At 39.3% G+C, this 25575-nt stretch overlaps 2 protein-coding genes and 1 long non-coding RNA gene across 10 annotated transcripts; 2 read left to right on the plus strand and 1 right to left on the minus strand.

Annotated features, from left to right (window-relative positions):
* Positions 1 to 2081: 2081 nt before the first annotated feature.
* On the minus strand, positions 2082 to 17953 carry LOC131365604 (uncharacterized). 8 transcript variants are annotated; one of them, XR_009206710.1, is made up of 7 exons: positions 17812 to 17953; positions 17583 to 17645; positions 17364 to 17493; positions 17117 to 17250; positions 6184 to 6228; positions 2884 to 6105; positions 2093 to 2803 (listed from the first exon to the last, which is right to left on the minus strand). XR_009206710.1 is itself a non-coding variant. In XM_058409287.1 (3 exons), the coding sequence occupies exon 1, from the start codon at positions 17021 to 17023 to the stop codon at positions 15446 to 15448; it is 1578 nt and encodes a 525-aa protein (XP_058265270.1). In that variant the 5' UTR covers positions 17024 to 17110; the 3' UTR covers positions 5745 to 6105; positions 6184 to 6228; positions 13786 to 15445. The 8 variants fall into 8 exon arrangements, 1 of the variants encoding a protein (XP_058265270.1); XR_009206709.1 differs by having other exon boundaries at positions 2103 to 2803; positions 2884 to 4403; XR_009206713.1 differs by lacking the exon at positions 17583 to 17645 and having other exon boundaries at positions 2098 to 2803; positions 2884 to 4403.
* LOC131365608 (lymphocyte antigen 6D-like) lies at positions 7352 to 8848 on the plus strand. Its single transcript, XM_058409292.1, has 5 exons — positions 7352 to 7460; positions 7586 to 7696; positions 7909 to 8055; positions 8260 to 8370; positions 8688 to 8848. Exons 1-5 carry the CDS (start codon positions 7412 to 7414, stop codon positions 8846 to 8848), a joined length of 579 nt encoding a protein of 192 aa, XP_058265275.1. The 5' UTR covers positions 7352 to 7411.
* On the plus strand, positions 14343 to 25549 carry LOC131365609 (uncharacterized). Its single transcript, XR_009206716.1, has 4 exons — positions 14343 to 14478; positions 23020 to 23074; positions 23371 to 23412; positions 24193 to 25549. It is a non-coding gene; the product is annotated as an uncharacterized LOC131365609 (long non-coding RNA).
* Positions 25550 to 25575: the final 26 nt, after the last annotated feature.

The raw sequence follows: 25575 nt of genomic DNA on the forward strand, positions 1-25575 counted from the left end.
AAAGAGTCGTCTTTTGTCATATACAAGCCGAAGCTTTTTCTGAAATGTCGAGTTTTTTAACGAGAAGCCCTTTTTATCACGAGTTATCCCATGCTGAGGGATTTCAATAGCGCCCGCCTCCCCTCCCTCCCCGGAGATCCTTAGGTAATCCTTCACCAGATCTTTGACGCTGTCAAAGTTGGCCCTCTCGCAAGATTCTAGGGTCTGCGTGATGCCTTTGACGCGCATCACCACTTTTTTTTAATTATTCGTCTGATAGGTGTAGCTCTTGGGCCCCGCGGCCACAAACTCTTGTATGCTATCTCCATCCAATTCATCAGTCACCCAATTCTAAATGAGTCTCCCCCTCCTTCACCACATAAATCAAACTGCCTGTGTTGGTGTAGAGAACCCTCTCCCTCAACCTTTCCAGGTAGACGCGGGTGTGCTGTTGTGAACGCTGCTATGAAGACATTACTCCTTTTACCTGGAGTCTGAACGCAACGGTCGCCGAATCTCCACCTGATCAACGCTCTCCGGTCGTCCAGAATATCAAAATACTCGACCACATATTTACCAGAAAACAGATAGCTGAAAAACTTTATAACTATATCGGAGACTATATCGGTGCGGAGCAGATCGTCTCTCTGAGCAAACTTCCCCAAAAGCTATTGAGACAGAGTTAAGGCACCTGTCTCTTGATGGGATTCGCCTCTATCTTTTCGGGGTCTAAACGGATCCCCTGACGTTCCAGATACTCTCTGATGTACCTCTCCCTGCTGTCCCAATCCTTAGCGTCGGGCAGGTAACCAGAGGCTTCCTGCTTTCCTTTTAAAAATGCGTGTACGTACCCCGTGAACACAGGGTCGCTGGTTTTATCGAAGTGCCATACCTCGATGATTTTAGCTACTCTGTAACCCATCTCCAAGGCTTTGTTAAATTCTACAGTGACCCACACACCCGTCAATGCTCTGGCATCATCGTCATGCAAGCAAGGGTCACTCTGCATGCAGAATTCTGCGCATGTGCGACACAGAGGAAAGATTAATTTACCGTTCTTGCTTTTGTACGGTGAAACAGGGAAAAAGAGACCGCGAGGTGGGTAGACCGTGGCTCTGATAAGACCAAAGTAGTTTCTGGGGTCTCCGAAATCTTTGTATATGATCGTAGGATGATCTAAAGGGTAAGGGCAGGCGTTGTTAACGTAAGGATACAGAGAGGTGACGTCTACGTATAGCATCGTTTCCCCGGGCCCCACACAACGCGTCAGCGTTAACAAACAAAACCCTTGTAACAAAAATGTACCTATAAAGGCTTTGAGGTTTTTTATCCCATAATAATGGTTATCCTGTAAAAACAAAAACAAAGATCGGGAATGGTTGGGGAAATCCATTTCAAAATGCGAGAGGGTGCTAGACTTTCTGTAAAACACTACGATTTTACGTTCTAAAAACTCTTCAAATTTTCGCACGTCACTGAAGGTGATGGGCATCTGCTCGTCCAAACCGATGGCTCGCTGCCACTCTCTAGCATATCTCTCGCACTGCCCATCTGTGAATCCCTCGTTATACGCGTGAGCTAGAGGGATGGCAAAGCAGAGCTGATCTCTCTTTTCTTACGTATGATTTCGCCGTCTAAAGTTTTCTGCAGCTTACGTTTCCCACCACCTTTAGGGTTCTGCACCACCTGAACAATCAGCTCCACTCGTTCGCTTGCCACAACCCCCATGCGCAACTGTACAAATCGATCGAGCATATCTTCAAAAATGGGTAGAATGTTTTCACCCGTGTCATCGGCAACTACCGACGCGTGAACCCTTACATTTTCCCCCTCTACGGTCATTTGCACCAGGCCCCCCCCGATCGGCTACAACTCTCGCATCGTCGACCAATTCTCGAATGAGGCCGATCATGTTTTAATAAAACGTAGCGATACGTAGCGTCTCATTTTTTATGGCGTTAAAATTCTCGTGCGTCGTGACAATGATTTCTCTTTCATCGGCTCTACGTTCGTCTTCGGCCATAGCGCATCCTCCTCCTACCTACACCTTTTCCCCACCCCCTCCTTCTCCCATTTCTCTCCCATCGTCCACGACCTCTCCTTCCAGTCCTTCTTCCTCCCCCTCATCTGCTGCACCTCCTTCTACCCCCTCCTCACCATACGTCTCTCTCTCTCCCGCTTCTGTGTTTATAGAACAAATAGCAGCTTCGATTTCCAGGAACGGATTATCAGATCTATTTAAACCGAGGATTGCATTTTCTATCGCCTGTAGAGGATCTTGTTGAATCACAGCGGCATTATCGTATACCTCCTGCCGTACGTCTATGCGAAAGGAGGGCAGGATAAGCCTTAGCTCTTCTACGCTTAACCTTAATTCGGCGAAGGCCTTCTCTAATGTCTCATCCATTTTTTATTTTTTTAATGATATATGTATTTATTTTATGTTTTATAGCGTTTATATATTTTATAGTGTTTATAGGTTTTTTTTGCTTATTTTGTATCCTTTTAACGAGGGGGCTAAATAAAATGTCACAACTCAGGGTTAAATGATTTTTTGTTTTTCTTGCACACTTTTATTATACCCCCTATCTATAACCCGGCATTCACAATGTCAAAAAATATATACCGACGCGAACATACATTCAAAACATTTCACTCAAAACCTTTTCACACACGTTAGAAAACGTGGCGGTGTAGTCGCGAATTAGGTCGCAAATCAAATCGCTCATTATTCCAGCGAGGCGCAAGAATCCTCCGTCACGGCGCTGGCAGAGAGGCGGCCGTCAGAACTGTTCAGGTCTCACTTCCTGGTTAGAGACGTTGCCTGAAAAAAAAATCCCTATTAAAAATCTTACACGTATATAAAGAAGAAATGTAATCTAAATATATACATAAACAACATACCGTTAACCCGTCGCTGAGGAAACCTGCATTTAAACAGAGGTCTAGCGGGATGTCCACGCTCTCTCCGGCATCGCACCGCAGTGAAGTTAGCTTGATATTCAGACATTAGACAGACATTCGGTAGCGGAAGTTTAGGGACCGTCGACAAATTTCCGTACGACTGAAAAAAAATAACTATTCCTTCAATAGCTTCTAGGTCATGTGACCCTGTGACCCCAAACTAGTAATTGGACACCTCCACACGGTACACCTCTTTGTATCCCAAAAAATCTCTTCTTTTGTTTTTATTTTAATTTTTAAAAAAACTACTATTTCTTCAATAGCTTCTAGGTCATGTGACCCTGTGACCCAAATCTAGTAGTAAAATAATCTACTTGGACACCTCCACAAGATACACCTCGTTGTATCCCAAAAAATCTCTTCTTTTTTTAAATTTTAATTTTTATTAAAAAAAACTACTTTTTCTTCAATAGCTTCTAGGTCATGTGACCCTGTGACCCAAATTTAGTAGTAAAATAATCTACTTGGACACCTCCACAAGATACACCTCGTTGTATCCCAAAAAATCTCTTCTTTTTTTAAATTTTAATTTTTATTAAAAAAAACTACTTTTTCTTCAATAGCTTCTAGGTCATGTGAGCCTGTGACCCAAAACTAGTACTAAAATAATCTATTTGGACACCTCCACAAGGTACACCTCTTTGTATCCCAAAAAATCTCTTCTTTTATTTTTATTTTAATTAAAAAAAAACTGCTATTTCTTCAATAGCTTCTAGGTCATTGTTACGACCCCGAAGTAGGCCTAGGGGAGACTCAGGGTCAGCAACCGGCGGTTTATCAAGCTGACAGTGGGTGAAAGAGTCCAACCGGGTCTAAACAATGACACACAGTGTAAACTGGCTGAATGAAAAAAAAAACAAGCTTTCGCGACACAACCTGTAGTGCTTAATTAGTTTACTGTGCTGTACAACAGAAAACATACGTATTTACAATGTTTACAAATTTCACAAACAAGCCAAACACGGGGCTGGACAACGGCGGTGCTGAAAAAAAAAAGATACTTCCCTAACGCTGCTTTATTTTTAATACATCCTGGACTACAAACAAAAGTGAAACCAAAAACCTGCCTATACTGCGCTTCCCTTACAAACTTAAATACAGGGGGTGGCACCCGCCCCTTTCCTAAGGTGTCTAGACAGTGTGACGTCCTACGTGTTGCACAGTGTATGAGCGCGCTCTTTCTTACCTGTCCGAGCCCCGTCAGCACAACACTACACAAACACACACAGCTGTACATACACCTCAATACACCAAGTACTTAGATAGACAAACAAACCACGCGATTGCACACACAAGCAGAAACAAAACGCGCCCAATGCGGTGTCAGTGTTTCGCTTTTATAGCCTGACTCTTCTTCCAGTTAATCTTCCGGGGTGGCGATAGCGCGACTCGGCTCCTCCCGTCAGCGGCAGGTATATGGCATGCGGCCAACTGCATCACGTTCCTCCCAATAGGTTACGCTGTAAACAAAGCCATCATAATAACCGAAATACGTGTCGTGGCACGTAACAGTCATGTTACCCTGTGACCCTAAACTAGTACCAAAATAATCTAGTTGGACACCTCCACAAGGTACACCTCTTTGTATCCCAAAAAATCTCTTCTTTTATTTTTATCTTAATTTTTATTTAAAAAAAACCCTACTATTTCTTCAATAGCTTCTAGGTCATGTGACCCAAATCTAGTACTAAAATAATCTACTTGGACACCTCCACAAGGTACACCTCTTCTTATCCCAAAAAATGTCTTCATTGATTTTTATTCATTTGTTTATTTTCTTCATTTGTTTAACTCCTCTCTTCTTTAAATAAACAAGTCATTTCTTATCACGATTACACACCGTTTTTTATTGTTATTACACAATAGTCTTCTTAAACACACAAGCAGTATTTCCATATTTTTTTTCTGGCTGTTTGAAGCTGCAAAGTGTCCATTCCCACACACTGTGCATGCATCCAGAAAGAAATGACACTCTGCTACAATGTAAAGTAAAGTAAAGTGTACAGCCTGTATAACAGTGTAAATTTGCTGACCCCTCAAAAGAACTCAACACACAGCCATTAATGTCTAAACAAAAGTGACTACACTCCTAAGTGGAAATGTCCAAATTGGGCCCGAAGTGTCAATGTTTTGTGTGGCCACCATTATTTTCCAGCACTGCCTTAACCCTCTTGGGCATGGAGTTCACCAGAGCTCCACAGGTTGCCACTGGAGTGCTCTTCCAGTCCTCCATGATGACATCACAGAGCTGGTGGATGTTAGAGACCTTGTGCTCCCCCACCTTCCATTTGAGGATGCCCCACAGATGCTCAATAGGGTTTAGGTCTGGAGACATGCTTGGACAGTCCATCACCTTTACCCTCAGCTTCTTTAGCAAGGCAGTGGTCGTCTTGGAGGTGTGTTTGGGGTCGTTATGTCCTTAGTCTGCTTGTCTTCAGCAAACTGTATGCGGGCTTTCTTGTGCTTCATCTTTAGTAGAGGCTTCCTTCTGGGACGACAGCCATGCAGACCAGTTTGATACAGTGTGCAGCGTATGGTCTGAGCACTGACAGGCTGACCCCCCACCCCTTCAACCTCTGCAGCAATGCTGGCAGCACTCATACGTCTATTTCCCAAAGACAACCTCCGGATATGATGCTGAGCACGTGCACTCAGCTTCTTTGGTGGACCATGGTGAGGCCTGTTCTGAGTAGAACCTGTCCTGTGAAACCACTGTATGGTCTTGCCCACCATGCTGCAGCTCAGTTTCAGGGTCTTGGCAAACTTCTTATAGCCTAGGCCATCTTTATGTAGAGCAATAATTCTTTTTTTCAGATCCTCAGAGAGTTCTTTGCCATGAGGTGCCATGTTGAACTTCCAGTGACCAGTATGAGAGAGTGTGTGAGCGATAACACGAAATTTAACACACCTGCTCCCCATTCACACCTGAGACCTTGTAACACTAATGAGTCACATGACACTGGGGAGGGTAAATGGCTAATTGGGCCCAATTTGGACATTTACACATAGTGGTGTACTCACTTTTGTTGCCAACGGTTTAGACCAGGGGTGTCCAATCTTATCCAGAAAGGGCCGGTGTGGGTGCAGGTTTTCAATAGAACCAAGCACAAGCTACACCTGATTCCAACTGGCTAATCAACTGATCTTGGCTTTCAGTAGACCCTGGTACATATTTAAAAACATATTTAAAAAAAGCACAGAAGAGTTAAAATAAAAGAGAAATTAATAGAAAAAGCTTACCCTGATACTTAGGCACCTGGTGAATTTCAGCTTGACCTTTTAAAGCTGAGAATACATAAAGTGTTTATTTAAACAATGTTTTTAAGAGAAAAGAAATACCTTATAATTTGAACAAGTTTTCTTACCATGAACCATTATACTGATCGCGAGAATCAGAATGAATCCTGGTACTTCAATTAAAATATAATTTTCAGGTCACAAAAGAGAGTATGAGGATATTTTCATAAAATATATTTTCAGAATATGAGGAACGCACTGGGAAACAGAATAAAATGTGATGCTTGATTTAAAATATATTTTATTTTGCATATAACCGTTTATGTTTCAAAAATAAATAAATAAAGGTTATTAATAAAAGATTCAAAATCACACCATACGCGGCGAAAGACAAGTTTAAGAGAGGAAAGGCACGACCCTCGCTGCCTGAAACCCGACCTCGCGCGCTGTCCGAAAACTTTCAGTCACACATTTGCATGGACCCCTGGCCGCAGGGGTCAGAGAGAAAGGGGGGTTGAAGTGCGTGAACAGGACTCTGATGCGCGTGAACGGACCCTCAAAAATTAGGGAGGGGGGAATCGGGGCGGGACATCCGGAAAAAAAGAAGAATCTCATTGGTCGAAAGGGGGCGGGACTTCCTAACACGATGCGTTCTGATTGGATAAAAAGGAGGCGTGGCGCATTCTGATTGGACGATCTTTCACCGACAACTGTCAAAACGCAGTTTGATGAAAAGTACGTAGTATTCATTTTTGACGTTGATACAAATACAGAGGCGTTTTTCATCTAGTTGTTGTGATGAGGTTTTTCTTCAGACAGGGATTGAAATAATGAACCAAAGATTTGATTTGACTGTACTTATTGTTTTAAGAATCTCTGGGGTTTTTTTTATCCTTATGATTGTTTTCTTTGACATATTGACAGAAAAAAGACAACAGATTCTAAATGCAGACAGACTGAAGACATTTGGTTTTGGAAATGTGTGGCTGCATCTTAAACGAACACGTGCAACACTGCCCAACAGTTCTGTAAGGAAACGCAAAGTTAAACACCTGCATGTCCACAGAAATGAAACTTACCATAAAGGGCATAAATGCAGAATAAAACCCTCCCTCCGCCCACACACCCCACTTCACTTCACTATAAAAAACCAGGCTTTGTCTCTGACTTTACGCACATTTTAACCTCATCTGCTTAAACTTGAGACCTCAACTTCTGAAAAACACCGACCATGAAGACTCAAGTCAGTCTGCTGCTCATCTGCATGCTTTTCTCCAAAGGTAATGAAGCTCACAATAGAGGAACGGATTAACTAAATAAAATTAATTTTTAGTTTTCATTTTTTTTTTCATTATCTTTGTTCATTTTGCCATTTTATTTTTATTCTAATTTCCTTTTTTTCCAGCACTGTCACTGAATTGTTATCAGTGTCTACCATCATTAAGTGCAACATGTACCAATGAACAGACAACCTGTTCAGATCAGTGTCTCACTTCAACCATTTCTACGTACACGAGTAAGTGTCTGTGGGTGTGTGTGTGTGTGTGTGTATTTTCCATACAAATCATTTCTATGTTGTGTGTAATCAATAAAACATCAATTATTTTCCTATAACAGCATACTCTGAAGTGTTTCATTCAACTTATAACACATAATACAGTTTGTAAATGAAATCACTATAATTTGTTAAGATTTTCTAATCAAGCTGCTATGTGGATTGTCCTGTAGGTGACACAAAGTTGTTAGATGTCAGTATGAAGACTTGCGGTACTGCAGATATGTGTGTAAGCGGCAGCACGAACCTGGGAACAGTAAAAGTGTCCAGCAATACCAAATGCTGCAGCACTGATCTTTGTAACAGTGCAACCCTGTCAGGTAAAACACAGCACTCCTGAAAGTTGCTCACTCATTAAATGCTGTATCTTAATAGGTGTGTTGTATGTGTGTTTGAACACGAGGACTCTATTTAATTACAGTAGATTATAGAGATTATAAATTTTCCTCAAATGCTCAGTTTATGTAATATAGCAGTAATTCTTGTTGGTGTGTAGAACATTTTGATTAATTTCCTCTCTTAAGCTCCTCCCAAGCAGGCTCCCAACGGGAGAATATGTTACACCTGTGGTGCTAATGGCTGCTCAGAAAAAGTGAGCTGTGAAGGGAGTGAAGATCGCTGCGTCTCTGCTTCAGGTGAATATGATCATGTTTGGATTTATAACCTCCTGTAACAAGCATAGACATTTATTTCAGATCCTTTATGACCCTAAAACCGACATGCTTTCTTATGTAAATTATATATCTTTTTAAAACAAGTGATAATAAGTTTTTTTAAGGAAAAAGGGAAAACAATAGGCTGTATATGTGTGCACAACTGAATTTGAATGCTCCACTTTTGGTACAAGAGGCTTTCAGCTATACTTTTGAGGAGAAAATAATTAACTATTAACTATAATTAAATATTAACTATTTAACTACACTTTCTTAACACCCCCCCCTTTCTCTCTCAGTTCAACAAGGGAGCAGCACAGTGTCCTTGAAAGGTTGTGTCTCCAAGAGCTTCTGTGTTGAGTCCACATCATCGAGCATTCCAGGATTCGGCGTAGCAAAGGTTCAGTGTTGTGAGGGAAATCTGTGTAACGGTGCTGAGAGCTTCACACTGAATTTATGACCGTCCCTCTGCTCTCATCCATCCTCTTCTACTGAACCCTCAGAGTTATTTACATGAAATAGAAATAGAGCTTGAAATAGAAATATCAGTTTAGTTTAAATTGTTTTTAGTTTCAAATTTAAGCAGCACAAGCCATATAAGAGAGAGGGATAGGGTGTATATTTCATCAAAACCGAGTTTGACAGGTCTGACAGCCAATCAGAATCGTCCATGCCACATTGTCCCGCCCCTTTCAACCAATCAGAATCGCTCATGTCACATTGTCCCGCCCCTTTTCAACCAATCCGAAAAACGTATCCGCCACATTATCCCGCCTCCTTCTCAACCAATCAGAAAAATGTATCTGTCACAATATCCCGCCCCACTTTCATCCGATGAGGTTGTTTGATGGGGTGGGGTACATATTCCCTTAGTCATCAGAATCTTAATCACACACACACACACGTGCACAAACCGTCAGTACATGACACACACACACACACGTGCACAAACCGTCAGTACATGACACACACACACATACACACGTACACAAACCCCCCTGTACGTGACACACCTACGCACATAAACATATGAACAAGAATGTTTCTACTGATAAAACATAGACGTTATAAGTTTATCTCCTGAACGTTACGTATTCCATAGTCACCCCACAATCACCCACACACCTACAACCCCTTAACCCTTACCTTGACACACACACACACGCGCGTGCACAAACCCAATGTTTATAAAAATAAAGTTTAATTTGTTTTAGTCTATTGATTATTTGAAATTATTATTTTTTAAAAATGATTATAAAAATAAAGTTTAATTTGTTTTTAGTCTATTGATTATTTGAAATTATTATTTAAAAATGTTTTATAAAAATAAGTTTAATTTGTTTTTAGTCTATTCATTATTTGAAATTATTATTTTAAAATGTTTTATAAAAATAAAGTTTAATTTGTTTTTAGTCTATTGATTATTTGAAATAATTATTTTAAAATGTTTTATAAAATAAGGTTAATTTGTTTTTAGTCTATTGATTATTTGAAATTATTATTTAAAAAATGTTTTATAAATCGTTGGGTCTCCCTGAACATGACACACACACACACACACACACACACACACATACACGTGCACAAACCGTCAGTACGTGACACACCTACGTACATAAGCATGTGTTTTCTACTGATATGACATATTGAATAAGTTTATGTCCAGAATATTCCTTTAGTCATCAGAATCTTAATCACACACACACACACACACACACACACACACGTGCACAAACCGTCAGTACATGACACACCCATTTTCTCCCCCTTGAAATACTTTGTTTCCACATACAGAATATCGTAGATTCATTGAGCGCAACTATGGCTACTTGTCCTGGTGCACCTAAAAAACAGAAATCTACTATTGGTAGATTTTCAGACATCATAGAATGTGAAAAGGTTCAATACTGGACATTATCAGAAGACTGCACAGTCGGTTTTTATTTCAATGTAGATTCAGTAAAGAATTCTAACCTATCTGTCTACGAACGACGAAGCTGACGGGTGTATTTCTACCACTGTTCTGGCTATCATCCGCGCTGTGGTGGATGAACTGCTGGACAGGATCATCGACCAAGATCTCAAAGACAACTGTAATGGTTGCGCGATCGATCACCCGAGCCAACTCCAACACTCATGCCTTTTCGATCCTGAACAATACTACCTGCATATGAACTCCCACAGATTGATGAAAAAACTGTTTAAACCTTGGTTGAAATACGCTGTGGCTAAAGGACTGAAAATGTGCGGTGTCAAAAAAACTCCATCCTTAGAAAAAATTCAAGGTATCGCAGAAGCTACCATATGCGACTGGAAAGATGAACCCTCCATCAAATCGGTTCTGAGTGAGGCTAAAGAGAAAACAAAGGAACTCTGCAGCGAACAGGTGTATGAAGATGTTGTGGATTACTGGACCTTTCACTCGTCTCTGGAACCCCAAGACCCCCCCTCATACCTGGGAAACCTCAAAGCGTGCCACGTCGGTTCTGACTCCGAGGAAAAGATCTAAAGACTGAGATCATCACCATTTGAAATCGATGAACAACATCCTGGTTATTTTCACTAACCCCATCTTTGATTATTTTGTTTTTAGTCTATAGGATATTTGAAATTATTATTATTTTAAAAAATGTTTATTTTGTTTTTAGTCTATTGAATATTTGAAATTATTATTTAAAAATGTTTATTTTGTTTTTAGTCTACTGGTTATTTGAAATTATTATTTTAAAAATGTTTTATAAAATAAAGTTTAATTTGTTTTAGTCTATTGATTATTTGATATTATTATTTAAAAATGTTTATTTTGTTTTTAGTCTACTGGTTATTTGAAATTATTATTTTAAAAATGTTTTATAAAATAAAGTTTAATTTGTTTTTAATCATCTGATTATTTGAAATGTTTACGTAACTATAACCACGTGATGTGTCTTTTTAAATAAAAACAATAATCTATAATCTTGTTTGATCATTATTGTTCTGACACTTCAAAATGAGTAAACGTCTATTGAAAAACATATATTATACGCCATCCGACCCCGGATCATATGGTGGTGTTGAGAGTTTGCAAAGGGCTGTCGTTGAGAAAACGGGTAAAAGAGTTAATGATGTAGAGATGAAAAATTGGTTAGCCGAGCAGGATGCTTACACTCTTCATAAACCGGTGTCTACAAAGTTTAAAAGAAATACTGTTTTCGTGAAACACATCGATGAACAATGGCAAGCTGATTTAGTAGATATGAGTAACCTGTCAGACATTAATGACAATGTGAAATTTTTGATAACGTGTATAGATATTTTATCCAAATATGCTTGGGTGCGTGTGTTACGAAACAAGACCGCTGATGAAGTAACTAAAGCTTTTGAGTCCATTCTAAAGGAATGTAGAACCCCTAAGAAACTACAAACTGATCAAGGGAAGGAGTTTTTTAACAAGAAGTTTCAGAATTTAATGAAAAAACACGACATTATTCATTTCGCCACGGGTACAGGGCAAAAAGCAGCGGTGTGTGAGAGGTTTAACAGAACACTAAAGACCAGAATGTGGAGATATTTTACCACTTTTAACACGAGGAAATACACAGACGTTGTACAAGATCTGGTTCATGGTTACAACCACAATTATCATTCCAGCATCAGAATGAAACCGGCCGAGGTCAACGAAACCAATTCTTTCACGGTATTTAAAACTCTTTACGGGTTATGCTCATCGAAAATGAAGAAAATAGAGAAAATAAAATTCAAATATAAAATAGGTGACGTAGTTAGAATTTCCAGATCAAAAGGACAGTTTGAAAAAGGATATGAACAAAATTTTACGGATGAATATTTTACAGTTTCTGAACGGATACCGAGAGATCCCCCGGTATATAAACTGCAAGATTGTGACGGGGAAAAAATTGATGGGACATTTTATGAGCCTGAGATACAAAAGATTATTATTGGAAAAGACAAGACGTTCAAAATTGAGAAAATCCTGTCAAAAAAGACTCTAAACCGGAAAAAGGTATGTCTGGTGAAATGGCTTAATTGGCCCCAGAAATTCAATTCCTGGATTCCGGCTGAAGCAGTAGTGAACATCACACGATAGAATTTAAAGATCACGATGCGAACACAACTTCTAACTATATTCATTAAGTCATGGATGAGTGCAGATTCTTTGTGACTCCTCCGAGCAACGCGTCTACAGACATTTACCCTGATAATAAGATCTCACACTACACTACTAAACTAGCCAAACCAATTGATCTCGTGGAGGTTCAATATGTCCATAGTTGGCACTCAGTAACCCAGAAAGAATGTCAATTTCATGTGGTTCTGATGAACGGATCAAAGAAAATAAAATACTACGTCTGTCACATCACTAAAGCGTATTACGAAAGTATTGAAAACCTGGTTAGTGAAATCAACCAAACGATGAGAAACCATAATATCGACATGGTGTTATCCTATAACCCTATAAAAAATAAATTACGTATGGTATGCCGATTATCGTACACATTCAGCGCTAACGGAAACCTGGCCTATATGCTGGGTCTACCCCCAGATGGTGTGTTAACGTTCGAAGCTCCGGAAGCACCCAATCCTGTTGATATTCGTGCTGGTTTTTACACCATGTATGTGTATAGTGATGTCATAGAGTATCAAAGAGTCGGTGACAGCTTTGCCCCATTACTAGAATGCGTACAAATAACGGGGGAAACCACCGTTTGTGTAATGTGGGGGAACCACATTACAGATATCGTGATCGAAGTCAAATCGGATCAGAACAAGCATATACCGTTTAGTTATGGAAAGTTCATAGTTAAACTACACTTCAGACCTGCTAGACACTCATTCCGTCTGTGAAAATGTTAGATAGGGGTTATGCTGACCCGCATGGATATGTGAATTACTACGTCAATCAGGCAGGAAATGGACTCCCTGGTTTTCAAGGTGCCCCTGTCATGTATGGGGCGGGTCTAGGAGGTCTGTTTAAAGGGCTTTTTAGGATGGCTATTCCGTTCCTCAAGAGGGGGGTATCTATAGCAAAACCTCATTTAAAAGCAGCAGCCAAGGGTATTGTAAGCGATGTAGTGACCAACATTATGAACAAGACGCAAACTCAGAATCAGGAGGGGTCAGGTCTCGCGATGCTTTCACGTAAAAAATCTAAAAGACCCCCAGGGCAACGACACACGGTTCCGAATAAAAGACGTAGAGTAACTAACATCAAAATCAGTGTGAAAAAGACCAAGCAGAGAGACAAGAAGCATCCCCCCATCTCCCGCAAAAGAAAGCAGCTGAACATTTTCTAACACCATGGCTTTCTTACACAGTCTATCCACAGAGTGTACAAAGTCCGAGCTGGATATTTTCACATTACCTTATACACAGACTAGTATTGAAAAGTACACTTACGTCGAAATACCACCGCTTTCTGCTCTGACGGACAATGGGCCCTTGGAGTTCTTCGTGGCCGGAAACGGTGAAGATTACCTCGATTTGAATAACACGTTCCTACACCTCACTTGTAAAATCACCAACGCTGATGGGACCAACATAGACGACGATGCTAAGGTGGGGGTTGTAAATTACCCCATAGCTTCCATGTTTTCACAAGTCGACGTCATGCTTGGGGACCGACTTATTTCACAATCAAGCAGTACTTATGCTTACCGCGCTGCATTTGAATGTCTGCTCAATTATGGTAAAGAAACGTTGGAATCACAATTTTGCACAGGATTATTCTATAAGGACACCGCTGGACATATGGACACCACTGACCCCGAGGGGCGAAATGAGGGTCTTAAGCGAAGGGTTCGATTCACCGTTGAAAGCAACACGTTTGATCTGATCGGACACATTCACTCGGATATATTTTTTCAAGATAAACTGTTGTTGAACGGTGTGGATTTAAGAATTAAAATGGTTCGTAGTAAAGACGAATTTTGTTTGATGAAGGAAGGCAACGGAAGTTTCACTCTAAAAATTATCAACGCAGCCCTGTTTGTCAAGAAAGTTACCGTTTCTCCACCTATAAGAACTGCGGAAAATAACCTTTCTTTTTTTCTGAGAACCCCATGGCTTTAGGAAGATTACTTAGCTTCATGGGTAAGAAAGACAGACTATCGATGTATCTCTGTCGAAAATCTGTATCAGAAAAACACAGAATTTTTCCACCTTGTGCAATGATATCAGGGGCGATTCCTTCTTTCACTAAATGATTCAACAAAATGTATGAATCGAACCCTCTAGCGTTATGCGCTATAAATGTGTACCCTCTATACTTTTTACGACGGAAAGCCTTAAAAAATGCTGCAACACACCCCTCCCCTTCAAACGCCCACGACATACCACGACAATTCATGCAACATATTAAATTAGCAGTATGAGTTCCGGTTTCCTGTGTAGTCTCGAAATCATAAAAGATGTATTTCATATTCGGCTTTTCTTTCCTTAACGGCTGTATATAACAGAAATGCGATATTTCTGAATCCACTTTTTCACCACAGAGATCACAACCTCTCTCTAAGCACACATGATCTCTCCGGTTAAAGGGGTTCCGATACTCTACGACATTACACATGCTGCAATAGAACCCTGTTTCACACAGAGAGTATACACCTCTTTCTGACCGGCGTTTTACTTTATGTATGTCTAAACAACGTTTTGAATTACACAACCTCGAACAATCAGGACATTTAATTATACTCTGTCTATGATTGTAGCATTCTACATCACGACAAATGTTACAGCTAAACTCACACTTGTGAGCTCTGGCATTCTCATACCCTGAATGACAGAAACGACAGACATAACTACGCCCCAAAAGTCCTGTAATGCTTTTAACACCGTAATAATGATTGTCATGCAAGAACAAGTAAATTGTTTTTTGTTAGTTGTTCTGCTGGTTTGAAAGAAAGAGTAGCCAGCTTTGTTGTCAGAACGGTGTATGATTACGATTTTACACTTCAGATGCTTCTCAAATTTAGATACATCTGCAAATGTGACAGCTGTGTTTTCAGTTAATCCTACATCACAGAGGATTTGTCTAGCGATTTTTTCAGTTTGAAGGTCATTATTTTGAGGGTTCAAAAGTTGTGTAACACACAGTGTAAAACACGTTGTCTTTATTATGAAATGTATACAGATGTCTCATCTTCTTCTGTATAGCTTCCGAAGTGAATAATGTACTAATCTTCCTTTTATATGAACCACCACGAGGTGGTCGAACTATTTGGATTACTATTTCGAGTGTGTCTTCTGAAAAAATTTCACGTTTACTTTGAATAGAATTTTCAAGCATGGTCCGAAAAGACTGTAAATCAACGGACCCATTAACTAGATGAATACGTGAAGTAACGTCGATCGTATCACCTCTAATTCCAACTGTTACTATGTCCTTTGGTGAAATCATTTCATTAGCCACTTCTTTCAAACTGTTTAAGATTTCTAAAACATAATTATAAAAATCCGCAAGGCTGTCTACAGCTGCGATCGATGAAAAATTTACTCTTCTCCTAATTTCAGTATTATTGAATCGGTCGCGATTAATTATTCTAATATTAGGATCAATCCCGTTACCAGCTTGCACGTTTTCTACGTTAGGAGGGGGTATGTTCTCGACGTTACCAGCTTGCACGTTTTCCACGTTAGGAGGGGCTATGTTCTCGACGTTATCTGTTCGCATGTTTTCTACGTTAGGAGGGGCTATGTTCTCGTCATTATCTAATTGCATGCTTTCAACACTAGGGGGTTGTATGTTAACACCGCCAAATATTTGCACGTCAATACAGCTTTGGGGGTTTATGTTCTCAGTATCAGCTGTTTGCACGTCTTCTACATTAGGAGACTGATCATTTACTGTTTCAGTCCTGTGTTCATTTACGGTTTGAATGTTTTGTGAAGCAACGGTATCGAAAAAGTTTACAAAACCCTCATTTAACATAACGAGGCTTTGGTTAAGATCATGAAACAGATCATGTGGAGATAACGGTGTATGATTATATTCGATTTCTGAAGTAGGGACCTCGTTGATGTTTTGATCTGTGGCTAAAGCCAAACTATCATTTAATTGATTAACCGCATCTAATAACTCAGGATTCAAGGGGGTAGAGTAACCTTGTTCATTTAGACTATTCTGTAATGCTAGCAGACTCTGGTTAAGTTCACTGAATATGTCGTGTTGAGTATGTGGTGTAATTGATACATTATGATCTGAATTATGATTGGAATGCTCTAATTGGGTATTAACCGGCTCAGGACTTCTTAGACTAGCATTCAACTGGTTAACAGCATCTATTAATGAGGGATTCGACTGTGTAGAGTAACCTTGTTCATTTAGACTATTCTGTAATGCTAACAGAGTCTGGTTAAGTTCACTGATTATGTCGCATTGTTGTGTCTCGGGTGTAATGGTGTCACTATAATCTGTAATAGGGGTCTGTCTAACAAGCTGCTGTGATGGTCCTAAACTCTCGTTTAACCGGTCAATCGCGTCTGTTAAATAGGGGTTCAGAGTTGTGCATGAGTTGTGATGTGACAAACTACTAGAAAAAGTTTCATCAAAACCGAAATCACAAGACGGTAGATTATTTTCACCACGTATTTTCTTAGCCCCTGAAGACTGTGTGAGATTCACCCGCTTCTGCACCATGTCTAATGTGAAATCTTTTTATCAACTCTATATTCACAGCATCACAGCTATTCAGACAATCAAGAGTATATAATGATTGAAGATGTTCAATACCTGAAGTGTTGTCAAGTGTAATAAACAGACGTTCAAAGCTTCCAAATTTTTCGTCTCTTAGTCGAAAGAATCCATTCAGTGTGATGAAACACTCCTCAGGATATGTAGCCGTTTGATCGACGTTATTTTCTCCCCTGTCGAAAATAATCATAATCAGCAAATAATAAAAGTATAGGGTAAGCTTTTACAATCCTTGAACGGGATGGCTACATTCTTTAGAATATTCACATTTTATGTAATGACTTACCCGTAATTCAAGGAATTGGCTTAGGTCACAGATGTACTAAAGCGGCAGGCTGCCCCCAAATTGTTGTGACATGTAAATTGCGTTGATGTTTTAAAACACTTGCCATCTGAAATAATCACTTCGCTGTTATCTAAGACATCATAGGAAAAAGTTTCTATTAGTATCCCGAGTTATACATTTCATCTTAAATCAGTGTTCTGTGAGACATAATGAAAATACCTATTGCTGATTGATCTCAATTTCCTAGACACTACTGCCAGATATGTATAGCCCGACCTTGTTCTGTAATTAAATGTATCAAATTAAACTTTATATATCTGTTTCCATCTATAAGTAAATAGAACTAGATATTCTTTCTAATTACATTATTCTAATATTATTAATGACATTCAATCTAATACACGTAAATGAAATGATTCAAGTTAGTGAAAATGTGATAAGTTCTCACCTGCAGAAAGGTCCGTGATCTCTAAAATGATAGATTGGAAAGCGTAGAAGTTCTGTACCCTCTGTCAGATCCTCTAAGTTGTGAATCCACTTGGGGGACCCAACGCTGACTAAGGGAATATTCTGGACATAAACTTATTCAATATGTCATATCAGTAGAAAACACGTGCTTATGTACGTAGGTGTGTCACGTACTGACGGTTTGTGCATGTGTGTGTGTGTGTGTGTCATGTTCAGGGAGACCTAACGATTTATAAAACATTTTTTAAATAATAATCTCAAATAATCAATAGACTAAAAACAAATTAAACTTTATTTTTATAAACATTTAAAAAAAATGATAATCTCAAATAATCAATAGACTAAAAACAAATTAAACTTTATTTTTATAAACATTTTAAAAAAATGATAAATTCAAATAATCAATAGACTAAAAACAAATTAAACTTTATTTTTATAAAACATTTTAAAATAATAATTTCAAATAATGAATAGACTAAAAACAAATTAAACTTATTTTTATAAAACATTTTAAAATAATAATTTCAAATAATGAATAGACTAAAAACAAATTAAACTTATTTTTATAAAACATTTTTAAATAATAATTTCAAATAATGAATAGACTAAAACAAATTAAACTTTATTTTTATAAACATTGGGTTTGTGCACGTGTGTGTGTGTGTGTGTGTCAAGGTAAGGGTTAAGGGGTTGTATGTGTGTGGGTGATTGTGGGGTGGCTATGGAATACGTAACGTTCAGGAGATAAACTTATAACGTCTATGTTTTATCTATGTTTTTTATCTATGTTTTATCTATGTTTAAGAAACATTCTTGTTCATATGTTTATGTGCGTAGGTGTGTCACGTACAGGGGGGTTTGTGTACGTGTGTATGTGTGTGTGTGTCATGTACTGACGGTTTGTGCACGTGTGTGTGTGTGTGTCATGTACTGACGGTTTGTGCACGTGTGTGTGTGTGTGATTAAGATTCTGATGACTAAGGGAATATGTACCCCACCCCATCAAACAACCTCATCGGATGAAAGTGGGGCGGGATATTGTGACGGATTGGTTTTTCTGATTGGTTGAGAAGGAGGCGGGATAATGTGGCGGATACGTTTTTCTGATTGGTTGAGAAGGAGGCGGGATAATGTGGCGGATACGTTTTTCGGATTGGTTGAAAAGGGGCGGGACAATGTAAAATGAACGATTCTGATTGGTTGAAAGGGGCGTGACAATGTGACATGGACGATTCTGATTGGCTGTCAGAACTGTCAAACTCGGTTTTGATGAAATATACACCCTATCCCTCTCTCTTATATAAATGGAATGAGTTTGAAATGGAATAAACTGTACTCAGGTCTCTAGGTTAATCATTTTTATTTTCAAAATATCAACCTGTCCACCAAAGCATACATTTTATTGCTTGTATTTATTACTATTTCTAATTACCTTATTGTGAGAAAATAAAAATTGCCTCTTGATGTTCATGTTCATTAAATTTATGTAATAAAGAAACATGCAGCCTTATGTGTGTATATGTGCCAGATCTTACTTCTAAAAAAAGAAATAAATTTATAAGCCATTCTAAACACTTTTAGATAGCTTGTTAGCTTTAATATATATATATTAACACCTGGACTGCAAAGACTCCTACATTCGAATGCTGTTCATAGATTTCAGTTCAGCATTCAACACAATCATCCCTCAGCAGCTGATTAAGAAGCTGAGTCTCCTGGGCCTGAACACCTCTCTCTGCAACTGGATCCTGGATTTCCTGACTGGGAGACCTCAGTCAGTCCGGATCGGGAGCAGTATCTCCAGCACCACCACACTGAGCACTGGAGCACCTCAGGGCTGTGTGCTCAGTCCATTGCTGTTCACTCTGCTGACTCACGACTGTGCAGTAATGCACAGCTCCAACCACATCGTCAAGTTCGCTGATGACACGACCGTGGTGGGTCTCATCAGCAAGAATGATGAGTCAGCATACAGAGAGGAGGTGCAACATCTAACAGCCTGGTGCAGAGCCAACAACCTCTCCCTGAACGTCGACAAGACTAAAGAGATGGTTGTTGACTTCAGGAGAGCACAGTGTGACCATTCTCCGCTGTCCATCGATGGCTTCTCTGTGGAGATCGTCAAGAGCATCAAATTCCTTGGTGTCCATCTGGCGGAGAACTTCACCTGGTCACTCAACACCAGCTCCATCACCAAGAAAGCCCAGCAGCGCCTCTACTTCCTGAGGAGGCTGAGTAAAGCCCATCTCCCTCCCCCCATCCTGTCTGTGTTCTACAGAGGGACCATCGAGAGCGTCCTGAGCAGCTGCATCACTGCCTGGTTTGGGAACTGCACTGTCTCAGATCGCAAGACCCTTCAGCGGATAGTGAGGACAGCTGAGAAGATCATCGGAGTCTCTCTCCCCTCTATCACAGACATTTACACCGCACGCTGCATCCGCAAAGCCATCAGCATTGTGGCTGACCCCACACACCCCTCACACACACTCTTCACCCTCCTGCCATCTGGAAAGAGGTACCGGAGCATTCGGGCCCTCACAACCAGACTGTGTAACAGTTTCTTTCCTCAAGCCATTAGGCTCCTCAACACCCGGGACTGAACTGTTCTACACTCTCACACACACTCTCACTCAGGACTGAACTGTTCTACACTCTCTCACACACACACACACACTCTCACTCAGGACTGAACTGTTCTACACTCTCACACACACTCTCACTCAGGACTGAACTGTTCTACACTCTCTCACACACACACACACTCTCACTCAGGACTGAACTGTTCTACACTCTCTCACACACACACACTCTCACTCAGGACTGAACTGTATACTAACTCTCTGTCTCTCTCACACACAGATACACACACTCTCTCTTGACTGTGTGGACGCACACACACACACACACACATAATTTATATTGTTCATTACTTACTGCACTACCTCTACCTGTCATCCGCTGCTATAGTTATACTTATGTTTATTCTATTTGCACTACCTCAACTGCTGCTGTGTATTTTTGCACAATATTTTTGCACAATACTTTTTTTCTACATCATTTCACTTTATCTATTTTATTTCACTTACATTCCAGTACACGTTCTTTTATTTCCTTTCAGCGCTAAGTGTCCTGTGTTCTTTTGTGTTGTCTTTATTGTATTTATTGTCTTTTTTGCACTGTCTTGTCTATGCTCTGTTTGCACCTAGCTGCACACTGTGCACTTTACGTGGCTAAGACAAACTTCTGTCCTAGCTCTGTGGTGTTGTTTGTTGTTTTGTATTGTACTAGTAGTTGTATGTTTATGTAGCACCAGGTCCTGGAGAAACGTTGTTTCATTTCACTATGTACTGCGCCAGCTGTATGTGGTTGAAATGACAATAAAAGCTTCTTGAATCCTTCTTGAATATATATGAAAAAGTAAGCAGCAGTTCTGCAAGCAGAAATAACTTGCCATTGATAAGTAAGGCACAGAGGAAATGTTGGAGAGGGGACAGGAAATCTACAGAAAGTTGATAATTCCAAAAAGACTCTCTGCCTGTCCCCAATCCACTTCTGAAATATATTTTTATTTATATCATATTTATTAAAGTATTTTTAAAAGTTAGATTTTCTCAAGAAAAGTGAGGAAGTTACATTTAACTAAGCATTCTGTATTGTAAGAAAGTTTACTAGGCATCAATGATTATTCTTAGAAAAATGTAAAAATAGCAAATCTTTCTTTTTTTACACATCATATAATAAAAGCATATGGGCTTAAATCCAACACAAAAAATACATCCATTATGCTCAGCATTAAATCAACTTAAATTTCTGCAAAAGCCAATGCAAAATCCAGTTCAAAAACCACACTCCTTTTAGAATTCTTTGGACCATATTCATTTAACTGTTAACTCTGTCTGACGGACTGTTTTCTGCCAAGAAAGCAGAATGTGTGCAGCAGTAAATTTACCTCATGATCTGATTCTCTGAAATATGGTAAAATGAGAAATGTTCAGCATAAACATGCAACTGACGAATCTGAAGTCATGACATATGATGCAACCACACCAACATGGAGCAGATTATAAAAGGAAAGTTTCTAACAAGAATTAAATCTCTTCTGAGTCAGGGGCCTATCCACTGTTTCTAATAAAGTAAATTCCAATAAACAAAGAAGCAACTTTTATTTTTGAAGATTAAATTGAGCAGTTGCCACTATAAGTTAGAGTAGTATGAGTTTTATACTGTATATAGATTGTAAACACATGTCCCATTTAATCTATTTTCTGTCACAGAAAAATCTGTACTCAGGCTTATAGTAATAGAAAAGGGATATGTGAGCAAACAACAATGAACAAGTATAAATACGGTGCAATATTTTTAGGTTGGAGTTCACTTTCAGAGAAAGTTAAGCCCCATCCATTTCCAGGAAACGAAATTAAAGCACATTACCCAAATGTAGAAAATCCCTCCCCACTCCATCTACACCCCTTCATGCGTTTCCATAAAACGGATCTCAGATCTCACTCACATTTTAACCCTGTCAGCTTCAACTTAACACCTTTTAGTAAATCAGGTAGTCAGTAATTCCTTGGTGTTTATTTAAAGCAAGTTTTTCATGTTTTTTTTTTTTCATTTTCATTCTCTTGATTTGTCAAGATTGTGTGAAACTCTGTCCAGATAAGTGTGCCACAGTGACCACTTCTCTGTTTATTAGTAAATGTCTGTGTGTGTGTGTGTGTGTAGTTAAATAAATACATTCACACTTTCCTATAAATAAAATGTATACATACTAAACCCGAGCAATACTACTAACCTATAAAAACTGAGGACACCATAATTAAAATCGGTTACATAGTTGATGGAACTTAAAACTATTGGGTTCTCTGAACAACTAACTTAGTTTTATTTTTGCCTGGCTCACCATTTCTGAGTAGACACTGCTATCACAATGATAATTTTTAAGTCTAATGATCGACGTTCGCTACGCTTCTCGCTTTTTTGTTATGCCCCCTTAACTATTAAATGCGATTTTATCCTTACATGCAACTCTTTATAAACTTGTGGCTAGCTATAACTTTTATCCACGATTAAGTTAAGTCTAATAACACAAAGTTAGCAAGATATTTGAAATTAAGTTGTGAAAACTAGTGAAGGTAGTGAAATTGGCAAACTTGTATTAACCTTTACAAAATTTCCTGTCTTGAAGGCTGAAGTGGATGGAGAGCCTCCTCCAAAGAAAAAAAACCTAAAGTGTGAATTTGGTATGTATTCTTTTCATTTACTTTGGACTATTTTTAGAAGCTTCACAAATAAACCTGCATTAAATGTTGAATATTTTTTGTATCGTTCCAGTTAGCAAATGAGTGAATTCAAAAAACTTGTTTTCAGAGCTATTATACAAAATACTAGAAACATTCAGATTTGGAGATTTAGTTGAAGCTCCAATGGACCATTAGTTAGCTGGGGAGCATTGGCTGTGTCCTCTTTGTTTGATTTTGAAGCCTTTGCTATTTCAGCTATAAAACTGAAATGCTTTTTTGTCTGTTTTCATGTGCAGACATAGAGTCCTCATTATCATTTGATTAAATCAACTTTATTGGTGAGTTACATAACACTTGAAATAAATGGTGTATTAATGAATTCAATGCAAATTTTCATCTGTGAGATTTTATTTTAAGCTTCATTTCTAATCTTCATATAATCTAAGCATTAATGTGTATGAACAGTCATTTAAAAGTAATCATTCTGCTGATTTTGTATTTTGGAGCAAAAGCCAGATGTGCAGTTTTTACCTGTCTCTTGTGTGATTTTAAAGAGCCCTTCTCAGAATTGACCATGTTCTGTCATTTAAGAAGTCACTTAAAAAAACATGAATGTGTAACCTGCCCATTTAAGAACTGTAGCTACTGCACAAATGTGTATTCTTCATTTAATGCTCACAAAAGTAGAATGCATGCAGGAAGTTTAGATTTTTGTGATGATATTGCATAAACAGAACATGACAGTTCCCCAGTCACAAGCATTGCTGACCTTAATGTTGAGGATCCTATTCATTGTTTTGATGAAGACAACTTCTGTTCCTGAGGCAGACAGTTACGACACCAGACAGTTAAGAGACCAGTTACACAATAATTTATCTTCCTTATTTCTGAAGATGCAAATTGTTCATGTTTCTGACATGGCATGTCAGGAAATAGTTTATGGGTTGAGTTGACAAGTTTGTTGGGTCATTGTGAAACCCCTCTTGGCATTTGTTGGTGTTAACGTTTGTTGAAGTTTGTTGGATCAATGTGAATTGGCCTACAGAGTCTCTCTATAAAGCTTCCCATGATAACCACCCCCTTTTTTCATTTAGACATTTGTGTGTTTGATTTTGTAGATTTGTGCAGAGTTCCATCACATCACAAATGTTAATCTTCGAAACCAGTTCTATGCCGAACTGGACAGGCACACACCATGGCTCTTTGCCTTGTACCGACAAAAGGCGTCACGTACCGGCAAGATCTCTGAGGTACTGCGTGACGTCCTGAGGAGTTATGATCTTCAGGTAAGTTAAAGATAAACTTTTTTTTATTTTCAACTCAAGTTCTGACAGGACAGCATGGTGGCTTAGTGGTTAGCACTGTTGCCTCACAGCAAGAAGGTCCTGGGTTTAAATCCCAGGTTCCCGGGGCCTTTCTGTGTGGCGTTTGCATGTTCTACCCATGTTTTTGTGGGTTTACTTCGGGTACTCCGGTTTCCTCCCACAGCCCAAAAAAGAGTACATTAGGTTGATTGGTAATTCTAAATTGTCCATAGGAGTGAGTGTGAGTGTGTGTGGTTGTCTGTCTATATGTGGCCCAGCGATGGACTGGTGACCTGTCCAGGGTGTACCCCTGCCTTTCACCCAATGTGCTGGGATAGACTCCAGCAGGTCCCCGTGACCCTAATTAGGAAATAAAGCGGGGAATTGATAATGGATGTATGGATGGCTGGATCAAGTTCTGACAAGGACAGCTAGGACAGGGTTAGAGTCTTTAACGTTCACAATTAACCCCCACAATAAAAGACAGGAATAAATTGTATAAACTCAAAATAACTTTGCTTGTTTATCGCTAACTTCTGCTTGTCTTTGAAGGATGTAAGTGATGTTAACATAAAGCACACTGTAGTGCTTCGTGCTCTTGCAATATACTTGCATGAGGATGACCCACAGTTTTTTAAATATTGGAATGTAAGTATTTAGTGCATTCACCAAACTTTTATTTTTCTGTTTTTATGCTTTCTGGGGTTGTTTAGTTTTTAGCCCATTAACTCATCTACACTATATTGCCAAAAGTATTCGCTCACCCATCCAAATAATCAGAATCAGGTGTTCCAATCACTTCCATGGCCACAGGTGTATAAAATCAAGCACCTAGGCATGCAGACTGTTTTTACAAACATTTGTGAAAGAATGGGTCGCTCTCAGGAGCTCAGTGAATTCCAGCGTGGAACTGTGATAGGATGCCACCTGTGCAACAAATCCAGTCGTGAAATTTCCTCGCTCCTAAATATTCCACAGTCAACTGTCAGCTGTATTATAAGAACGTGGAAGTGTTTGGGAACGACAGCAACTCAGCCACGAAGTGGTAGGCCACGTAAACTGACGGAGCGGGGTCAGCGGATGCTGAGGCGCATAGTGCGAAGAGGTCGCCAACTTTCTGCAGAGTCAATCGCAACAGACCTCCAAACTTCATGTGGCCTTCAGATTAGCTCAAGAACAGTGCGCAGAGAGCTTCAT

This window comes from Hemibagrus wyckioides, linkage group LG15, assembly GCF_019097595.1.
Source record: "Hemibagrus wyckioides isolate EC202008001 linkage group LG15, SWU_Hwy_1.0, whole genome shotgun sequence".
Classification (NCBI taxonomy): domain Eukaryota; kingdom Metazoa; phylum Chordata; class Actinopteri; order Siluriformes; family Bagridae; genus Hemibagrus; species Hemibagrus wyckioides.